Below are 12,762 nucleotides of genomic sequence, written 5' to 3'. Positions count from 1 at the left end.
ATAAACTGCATGATACAATTTTAAGAAGGGCACCGGAAGTGAGTGATTTGAAGGTGGCAGGGTAAGTCTGGAAGGTTACAAAAGGATTCCTGGGTCCTTAGCCTTTGTGATATAAACGTAGAACAGAAAAGATCGGAAGTTTGCTAAACCTCAGCTGGAGCTGCGTGGCTTATACTGGGCACCACACTTTAGGAAGGATGTGAACACTTCAGAGCGGATACAGAGGAAATTTAGTAAATGGCCCCAACACTGAAAAGTTTCAGTTATGTGAATAGACTGGAGAAGCCGAGGGTGTTCTCTTGAAAAAAATGAGAGCATATTTTGTCTTCCTGCCAACATGCTTTATGTTGCATTTATATTATTTGCCAGACTTTTCTATTCCAGTTTTCTGTTGGCCATATCTCACCCACAATGAACGTGAGCTCATCGAAACTCGGTCACATGTATCCGAACTTGCAGCAAGTCCCATTCACTGATCTACAATGGCTTACCATTCTCAGTGTTAAAGTTCTACCGCTCATGTTGAAATCCTTCCATCCCTCAGCCCTCTTTAGCTGAAAGCAGGGCCGTATGTGTTCCCTGAACTCAAGAGCGTGAGCACTTCACAGTATCTGAACTTGGTATGGTGAGTATCCTGCCTATTTCAAATTGAGGAGCGTGAGCCTCTGAAAGCAGGAGTGTTATCATTATGAGTTTTGGAGCTTGCCTGACAATGACTAGATCTAATTGCACAATGCAGAAACACTGAACGACACTACAGGATGCACGATCAAATTATATATTCCAGACAAAGTGTTCAATGTGTCTTGTCCCCCGAGGGCAGCAATCAAAAATCTAGTCCAATCCACTTGTGGTGTAAGTAAACACTGACAATGTTTTGTTTAGTTCATCTCTATTGGGCAAATACAGCAATTTCATGGCATTCAATGCATTTTGATGGTCAGGTTGTCAGCCGTTTCTTTTGGAGCTCATTGCAGAGTGGACATGGGTTTTTTAGTTTGCCCACACATTTTCCCCTTACCTGAAATTGCTGTAGCATTTTCACATAGGTATTAGAGAGCACCGTTACTTGGACATCATTACCACTGCCCATTACAAACACTATTCAAAAGGAAAGGTGCATTTAAAAAGCTTGGTAACAGCTGGGAACATAGAGTACATTGCTTGCATTTCTCCCTCTGATCTTCATAATCCCACACTTTTTCATCTAAGGAATGACTCTGCCACAACACACCCCGGAACAGCAGTGTGGATTAAGCAGCTACAAATTCTATTTCTACACTCCCAGATGTTGATCATACTCTTCTGGCTAGGATACTTGTTGGTTTTGCAATTTGTTGTTTTGGTGGGAACTGTTAACTTTCTACATCTACATAAAAGATGCAGCATCATTTTAAGTTGTAACACTTTTCTGTTTAATAATGTATGAGATTTGGAGTAATTTAAATAGGAACTAATCATGGTGAACAACGAATGAAAACAAAAGGTATTTGGCGGGATTCTCTGTCCGGCGCACCTGTATTCTGATGCGGCCTGTCCCTGCCGGTAGCAGGATCCCCTGTCCCGGCAGCCGGCCAATGAGGTTTCCCATTGTTTGCACATCCACGCCCTCGGGAAATCTGTGGCCGTGAGTACGCTGCCAGCGAAGCGGAGGATCCCGCTGACTGAGAATCCAGCCCATTGTCTTTCATTTTTATTTCAAGAACCTGGGAGTGAGAAGAGAGGGCGGCATGGTGGCACAGTGGTTAGCACTGCTGCCTCACAGCACCAGGGACCCGGGTTCAATTCCGGCCTTGGGTGATTGTCTGTGTGGAGTTTGCACTTTCTCCCTGTGTCTGCGTGGGTTTCATCCGGGTGCTCCCGCAGTCCAAAGAATGACAGGTTATGGGGATAAGTTTGTGGAGTGAGTCTGTGTAGAGTGCTCTTTCAGAGGGTCGTTGCAGACTCGCTGGCCCAAATGGCCTCCTTCTGCACCATAGGAATTCTATGGTTTTAAAGAGCACTCTGGAATTCCATAAACTTCACAGTTTCACTGTCCTCCTTTGAGTCCTTGATTAAAACTCCCCTCTTAATCCTTCTTCATTCCCTTCTGACCCAGTGCCTATTTTTTTGATGACACCTCTCTGAAACACTTTGATACTAATGGTGCTGGATTAATGTAAATTGTCATTGTTGTTGAAGAAGAATTTCTTAATTGGATGGTTTATTTTTTTTTAGCATCCAGATGAAAAGAGACTGGAAGGGCTTTCCAAACAACTGGATTGGGATGTCCGCACAATTCAGCGTTGGTTTCGGCAGCGAAGGAACCAGGAGAAGCCCAGCACCCTTACCAAATTCTGTGAGAGCATGTACGGATTTAATCTGTTGTGTTTTACTTAGGTAAAATTAAAGAGAGTTTATAATATGACAGTATGAGAAAAGGGTTTCAGTTGCTGGCATTAGGTCTGCTTGATGTATTGGAAGTATTCAAACAGGTTACCAGTGTAGTTTTGATTTTGTTGTGGGATATAAAGTATAAAAAGCAACGGGATACTTGAGTTACTCTAAGCACACCGTTAATAAAACCAAGGTGGTGTGGATTGTCAATACAGGCTAAACTAATGGAACAGATTAGAGCCGTTTGGTAGTACTGAACCTCGGTATCCCTGAAAAAAAGAGACATGCTGTTGAAGCTTTTTGCCCTGCACTCATCAGGCCAGATGCAAGAATGCCAGATTTCACAGGGAACAAAGATTTGTACTGCATACTGAGAAAAAGGGTGCTAATTGGGTGAAATGTCGGTCCCGGGTCTTGAGATGTTGCTGTGGTGAATGCACCAGGGAGCTATTGGCCCCCATATTTCTGTTTATTCAAAGGAGGTGAAATGTCTGGACATATTTCTTTTGCCTGTGGAGGACAGGTCCATGTGCATCAATGTATGTAGCTTCTAATGAGCCACTTTGTGAACCTGACTGCTAATCTTAAATTGGTTGTTAGTGTAATTTTTAGCACACTCGGGATTGTTCAGCAAGTGCTGCATAAACATAGAATTATATCTAATATTAGATGTTATTATGTTCTGAGCTTTGCAAGCACAGGTTCATTCAATACGGCCAATACTCAAACAGCTGAAAGTATGTGCTGTTCGATATAATCAGTAGTTGTTGGGACATAAAAAACGATGTTCCATTGTTCTCTATCTTATCTATGACAGGTTTCACACAACATGAATTGGCCAATTGGTTGAGCACGTTGCTACAATTAGTGAGGTCTTGCTTCAATTATGTAGGAGCTTGGTTAGATCACTTGGAGTACTGTGTGCTGTTTTTGTTCTTTTACCTCAGACAGTTATTATTGCATTATAGGGTGTGAAACAAAGATTCATCAGATTTGTTCCAGTGATGGCGGGACTATCTTACGAAGAGAAATTGAGGAAATTAGGCTTGTATTCACAGAATCACACAATACTACAGTGCAGAAGAGGCCCTTCGGCCCATCAAGTCTACACCGACGCATGAAAGACCCTGACCTGCCCAACTAATCCCACTTGCCAGCATTTGGCCCATAGACCTGAATGTTATGGTGTGCCAAGTACTCATCAGGTACTTTTTAAAGTATGTGAGGCATCCAGCCTCCACCACCCTCCCAGGCAGTGCATTCCAGACCAGCACCACTCTCTGGGTAAAACCTCTCCAGAGGTTCCAAGAATGAGAGGTGATCTCATTGAAATTTACAAAATACTTAAAGGAATAGATAGGGTAGATGCAGGTAAGATGTTTCTCTTGCCTGGGGAATCTGGAACTAGCGGGAAGAATTTCAAAATAAGGGGGAAGCCACTTCGAACTGAGATGAGGAGAAATGTATCCATACAGAGGGTTGTGAATCTTTGGAAGATCTCTACCCCAGAGGGTAGAGAAGCTCAGTCATTGAGTATGTTTAAAGGGATTGATAGATTTCTGATTAACAATAACATAAAGGTTATGGGAATAGTAGGTTTAAAAGGCATTGAAGTGTCTAATCAACCATGATCATCTTAAATGGCGAAGCAGGCTCAATGGGCTGAATGGCCTACTCCTGCTCCTCTTCCTAACCAGTTCAGAGATTCACAAACACGGTGTAAGATTCCTTCACTTCCATGAAAATTATACAGACATGCATATCAATGCCAATGCCTATGTGCTCATTCGACACTGCGAGCCCACTCATTAATAAACCACTGAAGAAAGCCACAGACATTTGTACCGCATCACTTTTCACAGCACTCTACATGTGCCACCATGTTCTGAATCTGTGTTCATTGATGTTGGATGTTGGATTTGCTTATTGTCATGTGACCGAGGTACAGTGAAATGTACTTCTGTGCGAGCAGCTCAAACAGATCATTTAGTACATGAGAAAGAAAATATAATATAAAAATAAAATACATAATAGGGCAACACAAGGTCCACAATGTAAATACATAGACTCCGGCATCGAGTGAAGCATACAGGAGTGTAATATTAATCAGGTCAGTCCATAAGAGGGTCGTTTAGGAATCTGTAACAGCGGAGAAGAAGCTGTTTTGAATCTGTTCATGCGTGTTCTCAGACTTTTGTATCTCCTGCCCGATGGAAGAAGTTGGAAAAGTGAATAAGCTGGGTGGGAGGGGTCTTTGATTATGCTGCCCACTTTCCCCAGGCAGCGAGACGTGTAGATAGGGTCAATGGATGGAAGGCAGGTTTGTGTGGATTGACTGGGCTGTGTTCACGAACTTATAAACTTAGAAACATGCACAGTTGAATTCAGCGTTAACGACACCATGTGTGCCCAAATGGATGGTGCCATGGGTTCTGCTCTAAGCCCAGCTCTCGCTAACAATTTCGCCGGCTTCCACATGGAATGTGTTTTAGATGGAATGACCTTTTACCCTATGCATATTTCTTTTATAAAAATATTTCTTTATTCTCCTTTTTCACATTTTCTCCCAAATTTACGCCCACCAACAATAAACAAAAATCAGTAACAAATATGTCAATCCCGATATCAATAACAGCGATCCCATCCTCCCACCAAACCCCAAACATTCGCCCACATGTTCACATAAGCAAATGACAAAAAGGAATCAGGAATCGCCCATAGTCACCATTAACACACACCGCCCCTCTCCCCCCAACCCTCCCACCCAACCTCCCCCAACTAATGTTCGATGTTATCCAGTTCTTGAAAATGCATAATGAATAATGCCCATGAATTGTAGAACCCCTCCATCCTTCCCCTCAGTTCAAACTTAACCTTCTCAAGAGTCAAGAATTCCAACAGGTCCCCCCTGCCACGCTAGGGCACAGGGTGGAGAGGTTGCTCTCCAACCCATCAGGATCCGTCTTCGGGCGATCAACGAGGTGAAGGCTACCACATCTGCCTCCGCACCCGTTTCCAACACTGACTGGTCCGACACCCCGAATATGGCCTCCCGGAGGCCCGGGTCCAGTTTCCTTCAAAGAATCGGCTCATCCTCGCCCTCGGGAGGTGTGCTCTGAATACCACCTTCAGCTCTATCAACCCCAACCTCGCGCAGGAGGTGGAGGCATTCACTCTCCGGAGCACCTCACACCAGGACCCCTCCTCCATATTCTCTCCCAACTCTTCCTCCCACTTTGCTTTGATCCCTTCCAGTGGTGCCTTCCCCTCTTCCAAAATAGCTCTTAAACCGCTGACACTGCCCCCTTCTCCAGTCCCCCTGTCGTCAGCACCTCCTCCAGCAACTCTCCTCCGGAAAGTTCTGTATCTCCTTTCTGGCAAAGTCTCGAACCTGCATGTATCTAAACATTTCCCCCTGCTAGAGCCCATACTTCGCTTCCAGCTCCTTCAATCCTGCAAACCGACCCCTAAGAAACAAATCTTTCAGTGTCTTATTCCTCTTCTCCTCCCATTTCCGAACATTTCCATCCCACCTCCCTGGCTCAAATCTGTGGTTCCCCCGAATCGGCATTTCCCTTGAACCTGCCCCCAACCTGAAATGTTGGCGAAACTGCCTCCAAATTTTCAATGAAGCTATTATTACCGGACTCCCTGAGTACTTCCCCAGGGCTATCGGGAGCGGCGCTGTTGCTAGTGCTTTCAATCCCGACCCCCTGCACAAACTCTCCTCCATTCTGACCCACTGGGAATCAACCCCTCTGACCCAGCTCCGCACCTTCTCGACATTCGCCGCCCAGTAGTAATACATCAGGTTCGGAAGACCCAAAGCCCCTGCCTGCCTTCCCCTCTGTAGTAGCACCTTTCTAACTCTGGCCACCTTCCCTCCCCATATGAACGACGTAATCCTTCCCTCAATCTCTCTGAAAAAAGCCTTTGGCAGGAAAATCAGCAGGCACTGAAAAATAAACAGAAATCGCAGCAACATGTTCATTTTAACCGCCTGTACCCGACCCGCCAGTGACAGAGGGAGACCATCCCACCGTGCCAGATCAGCTTTTATTCTCCCCACCAAACTAGAGATGTTGTACCTGCGAAGCCCCCCCCCCCACTCCCAGGCAACCTGCACCCCCAGGAACCTAAAGTGAGTCCCTGCCATAAGGAATGGCAGCCCCCCCCACCCCTGCACCCACCCCCTGCCGAGACACCACAAAATACTCATTCTTGTCTAGATTTAGTTTGTACCCCGAGAAAGACCCAAACACTCAAAGCAGCTCCGATATTCTTCCTATCGACACACTCGGTTCCGACACATATAACAGCAAGTCATCGGCATATAAGGACACTCTATGCTCTATTCCACCCCCCGCACTATTTCTTTCCATACCCCCGAACTTACCCTATGCATATTTCTGATATGTAGATTACATGGTTGCTATACTCGTATTTGTAGCTCCAAGTTGCAACTGCATGCAAGAATTTTCCTGCATACTTTAATACATGCCATCCAACATTCAAATTTACTTTTGAGATGAAGAGGTCTAACTTGCTACCTTTCCTGATTTGCTAGTTGAGAAATCCACAAATGGGTTCTCTTCTACTCTCCACCGCAAGCCTCCCTTCACTGGTCAATATAGTGCGATGAATGTAGGAATTTCAGATATATATTGCATTATACGTAGCTGGTGCAGTGATGGTTGAAAGCCTGAATTATAATGTGTATATAACTGCTGCTGTAATGTTTTTGAAAATCCTGGTTTCAGAGACAGGTAGACATTGGCTACAGAAGGGATAATTCAATCATTGTAAAAGTAAGATCATAATTCATTCCAACCATGTATATTGTTTACAGAAAAGGCTAATGGAATTTTGTTTATAGAAAGAAGGTTCCCTGGGGATTAGATAATTAAAGATCATGGGTGGGATTGTCTGTTGGCTGACGCCGAAATTGGGAAACGCGGTTGGGCGGAGAATAGGTTCCGACGGCAAAATCGCGGCGAGTGCCGATTTGACATAAAATCGCAATTCTCCGTCCTGGCGGAGTCAATGCTGTCCGGAATCCACGTACAGAAAACACTTTTACCATATCATTAGCGGCCCTGACCCGGTATTCCCCGGGGCCTCCGCAATTCTCCGCCTCCGATGGGCTGAGTTCCCGACGGCGCAGTTCACTTGTGCTTTTAAAAATCATGAAACCGGTGTCATGGCTGCTGAGGGAGAGAGAGAGTGGATACGGAAAGCGTCCAACATCGCCATAGTTTGCTGACAGTTGTGCTTCTGTCAGGGCTGAAGGGAGTAGCTGGGGTGGCCAGGAGGTGGGCTGCGGGGTCCGGGTGGATGGACACGGAGCACCATTGCCCAGTCGTAAAGACAGCCATGCAGCTGTGCATGCCGCTAACAGCCCACTGTGAACCTAGGACCATGGATCGTATAGGTGTCCCCCCAGGGCACTCCCCTAGGTATCCTCTGGCCCCAGCCGACCAATCAGCGGGATGGGCGCTCTCCAGCAAAACCAGTGCCACCTTGTTGGCTGGGATGAGTATGTGTGGGGAGTGCAATGTGTATATGAGGCTTCAGCTCGACAGCCTCCCGAGTGTCAATCACAGACCTGGCGAATCCCGCACCATTTTTCATTGGAATCGATTGTATTCCATGTGGTGCCTGTGCTAGCCCCTCCACAGTCGCTGGAATCAGTCCAAGTTTGGCGCCAGTTTTGCTGTCGTGGATGACCACGAATCCTGCCCCAGCATCAACAGCGTCTCAGCAGCGGAGAATCCAGCCCATTGTGGTTAGCCTTGGAAAGATGGTCATACCCCAGTTAGTTTGATACAGGCAAGAATCTGCAGGTTGTTTCCTGAAGGATCTGTGTCTCTCAAAGCAGTTTCTTCAAGACATCTCTATACAACAAATATTCCTGGGTTTGCTAACTGTATTTTTAAAAGTGAGTTTTGACTTGAGACCGGTTTGCTTGATTGGAGATGAAAAGATAGCAGTTAGGAATAAATGTGTTTCATGTTATTGTTTTTGTTAAAAAAAACATTTTATTAAGGCATTTGTGATTTTTTAACAACAATTTTGAATGCAAACATAACACAGTAAATAACACCTCCCCAACCAACAACCATACCCAGACAACATGGCTTACACACACAGAACATAGAACATAGAACATACAGTGCAGAAGGAGGCCATTCGGCCCATCAAGTCTGCACTGACCCACTTAAGCCCTCACTTCCACCCTATCCCCGTAACCCAATAACCCCATCTAACCTTTTTGGACACGAAGGGCAATTTAGCATGGCCAATCCACCTAACCTGCACGTCTTTGGACTGTGGGAGGAAACCGGAGCACCCGGAGGAAACCCACGCAGACACGGGGAGAATGTGCAGACTCCGCACAGACAGCGACCCAGCGGGGAATCGAACCTGGGATCCTGGCGCTGTGAAGCCACAGTGCTAGCCACTTGTGCTACCGTGCTTCCCAAACTAACACAGTTCCCCAGTCCCCCATCCTTCTCTTGCCGATTGCGCCTTAGCTATCTCCCCCTGCACCCCCCTCCCTAACCCCCCACTCCCACTATTGTATCTGTTGACAGCTTAATTTTCCCCACAGAAGTCAATAAATGGCTGCCACTCCGGGCGAACCCTAACGTCGATCTTCTCAGGGCCGACTTGATCTTCTCAAGCCTGAGAAACCTGGCCATGTCACTAACCCAAACCACCGATTTTGGGGGCTCCGAGTCCCTCCACACCAATAAGATCCATCTTCGGGTTACCAGGGAGGCAAAGGCCAAAACATCAGCCTCTCGCCTCCTGGACTCCGAGGTCTTCTGCCCCTCCAAAAATCACCACCTCTGGACTTGGCGCTACCCTTGTCTTTAGTACCGTGCACATGACATCGGCAAATGTCTGCCAGAATCCACTAAGCTTCTAACACGCCCAAAACAGGTGGACATGATTCACGGGCCCTCCCACAAACTGCCCATACCTGTCCTCCACTCCTTCAAAAAACCTGATCATCTGGGCCACCGCCATGTGTGCCCAGTGAACCACCTTAAATTGTATCAGGCTGAGCCTGACACACGATGAGGACGTGTTGACTCTACTCAGAGCATCTTCCCACAGACCTGCCTCTAACAACTTACCCAGCTCATCCTCCCATTTACTCTTCACCTACCCTACCTGGGTTCCCTCCCACTCCATGAGCTCTCCATAAATTTCGAAGACCTTCCCCTCCCCCACTTCCGTTTTCGAAACCAACCTGCCCTGTATCCCCTGAGGCGGTAGAAGCGGAAAGGTCGAAACCTGCCTCCGTGCAAAGTCCCTCACCTGCAAGTACCAGAAACCATCCCCACCTGGCAGCTCAAACTCCTCCCCCAAGTCCTCCAAGCACGGAAAGCTGCCGTCAATGAACAGATCCCCTAATCGCTCAATCCCAGCTCGCTGTCATCTCCGAAATCCCCCATCTAGCCTCCCTGGCACAAACCGGTGGTTGCCACAAATCGAAGTCCACACTGGCGCTCCCTCCACTCCCATATGCCTCCACCACTGTCCACACACCCTCAAAGCTGCCACCACCACCGGGCTTGTGGCATACCGAGCCGGCGAGAATGGCAGAGGTGCCGTTACCAGTGCCCCCTAGTTTGTGCCCTTACATGATGCCGCCTCCATCCATTCCCACACCGACCCTTCCCCCACTACCCACTTCCTAATCATAGCTATATTTGCCGCCAAATTATAGTTCCTAAAATTCGGTAGCGCCAACCCCCCCACCCCCCCCTCCCTCGGCTCCGCTCCAATAGCACCTTATTCGCGGGGTTTTGCCCAGCAACACAAACTCAGATATCACCGCATTAACCCTCTTAAAGAAGGCTTTTGGAATAAAAATAGGGAGACACTGGAATATAAACAAAAATCTCGGGGGAACCGTCATTTTTACAGTCTGTACCCTCCCCGCCAGTGACAACAGGAGCATATCTCACCTTCGAAAGTCCTCCTTCATCTGCTCCACTAACTGGGCCAAATTTAATTTATGTAGCTGCTCCCACGTCCGGGCCATCTAGATTCCCAAGTGTCGAAAACTCCCTCCCACCACTTTGAACGGCATCGCCCCCAGTCTCCTCTCCTGCCCCCTCGCTTGGATCGTGAAGACCTCACTCTTACCCATATTCAGTTTATACCCCGAAAACCACCAAATTCCCCATGGATCTTCATAATCTCTCCAATCCTCCCAGTGGGTCAGAAATATACAGGAGTAGGTTGTCCGTGTATAATGAGACCCAGTGCCCCCCCCCCCCCCCCCACACCCCCACACCCCTCCCCAGACTAACCCCTGCCAGTCTTTTGACGCTCTCAGTGCCATCACCAGTGGCTCTATAGCCAAGGCAAACAGCAGTGGGGAGAGTGGACATCCCTGCCTCGAACCCCGGTGCAGCCTAAAATATTCTGAGCTCACTCGGATGGTCCGCACGCTCGCCACCGGTGCATGATACTGCAACTGGACCCAGTCTACAAAACCCCGGCCAAACCCGAACCGCCCCAGGACCTCCCACAGGTATTCCCACTCCACCTGGTCAAAGCCTTCTCCGCATCCATAGCGACCACTACCTCCACCTCCCTACCCTCAGAGGGCATCATGATCACATTTAAGAGCCTCCTGACGTTGGCCGTTAACTTCCTCCCTTTTACAAACCCCGTCTGGTCCTCGCCTATCACTCCTGGATGTTATTGTTAAGCATTGTTTAACTGGAAATTAAAAGCTATTTCTTGTATGATGTTAAAGTTAGTTTAATCCTGTGTTAGTAATAAAGTTTATTTTAATATACCATGTCCCTATTTGTGCATGGAGTCTTGTTCTTTGTACTTTGAGTCAGTCCTGGAGCGAATTATCCTTTCCTCACAGTCTTACAAATTAAAAAAATATTGGGGTTCCTGTCCGGTATCCTAGCAACTGTTGTGGTCTGGTCTGAGTTCCTAATAATTGCCATTGGGATTCCTACAGCTCCATATGCTACAAGATTGACCTTTTGGACAATTTTATAAATAGGACCTGAGTCATTTGCTCACTGTGCAAACTTGGCACTGAAATACATCACATTACCCCTATCCTGCGGGATAATAGATGCCCTGATCAGATCATTCCTCGCTGTTCATTGCACATCCTCACAAATTGGCCGAAGGCGACCACTCTTGAACCTGAAAAGTGCCCTGAAAAGGACAGCGCATTTGTAACTTTTGGGCTGGGAGGAAAGTGCTAAATGAAGTATCTTAAGGACAAATGTTGAGACTCAGACTGTTTTCTAATTTACAATAATAGCCTGGATTTTTTGGCCCCATCGTGGCAGGACTGGCTGCGGGAAAATTTGGCAGCCCAGCCAAATGTCTGACGATCTCGGCAGTGGGCTGGGCCAGAAAATCCTGCCCAATGACTTGGATTCAAAAGCCTAATGCAAGCTGAACAAGTTCATTTACAATACCAAACTGAGAGGGACCCCTCATGAATCTGTGGATGAACCTTGGGAACTACAAAATTAGTAGGTGGGTCATAGTCGATCAAATTTAATGTGGACAATTGTAAAGTAGTGTATATTGGAAGAAGAAAATGGACCACAATTAGTCAGTAAACTGGGAACAAATAAATTAGTAAATTCCAGGAAGGTACGAAAATTTTGTTGAATTGATGCTCAAGGCATATAATTATTGTAGGAAAAGTACCAGCAAAGTAAATAGAACTGCTGAATTATTTAACCAGAAAAGTAGTGTACACATTAGCGGAAGTTCTGTTCATGACCCACAGCATTTCCATCAGATGACAATTTGAATTCTTGTTCAAAGGTAATGAAAGCCCAATGGTAAGTCAGAGAGGGAAACAAACACTAGACAAAGCAATACTGTCAGAACACTGATCAATGAGGAAAGACAGGAAAAAGATTTTATAATAATCTTTATTAGTGTGACAAACAGGCTTACATTAACACTGCAATGAAGTTACTGTGAAAATCTCTAAGTTTTGAAAGAAGGCAGCTGAGATGACTTTATAAAGACAAACAATTCTAAATGGTGTAAATAAGGTGGATCCAGAAGACTACTTCAGAGTAAACTTCATGGATCACAAAAATGCAGAGATCTAAATAGTCTCAGATCTGCACCGTTGAGTTGGGATTCCAGATCACCAGTGCTCTGTAGCATTAGGAGGTGGATCGTTTGGAGCATAAATAGCACCATAGACTATAGTTAGACCAAATGGCCTGTTAATGTTCTGTAATTAATCTCACCATATTTGGTAGTCCTAATGTAAAATGGAAGGACAGTCCAAGCAGTGAGTGCAATATTGACAAGCCAGGTTTGAATGAAGAATACAGCAGAAGGCTGACAAAGTAGCAGGTACAT

The 12,762-nt window shown here is 46.3% G+C and overlaps 1 protein-coding gene across 2 annotated transcripts in view; it reads left to right on the top strand.

Moving 5' to 3' along the window:
- cers6 (ceramide synthase 6) overlaps positions 1-12,762 on the top strand; it is a 512,798-nt gene that overhangs the window by 167,509 nt on the left and 332,527 nt on the right. For both annotated transcript variants that reach the window (XM_072473656.1, XM_072473649.1), the window contains exon 3: positions 2,218-2,348. In XM_072473656.1, coding sequence (XP_072329757.1) covers positions 2,218-2,348 — 131 coding nt within the window. The remainder of the gene's footprint in view (positions 1-2,217; positions 2,349-12,762) is intronic.

Source organism: Scyliorhinus torazame, chromosome 2, assembly GCF_047496885.1.
Source record: "Scyliorhinus torazame isolate Kashiwa2021f chromosome 2, sScyTor2.1, whole genome shotgun sequence".
NCBI classification, from domain to species: Eukaryota; Metazoa; Chordata; class Chondrichthyes; order Carcharhiniformes; family Scyliorhinidae; genus Scyliorhinus; species Scyliorhinus torazame.
This window is presented reverse-complemented; position numbering and strand designations above follow the sequence as displayed.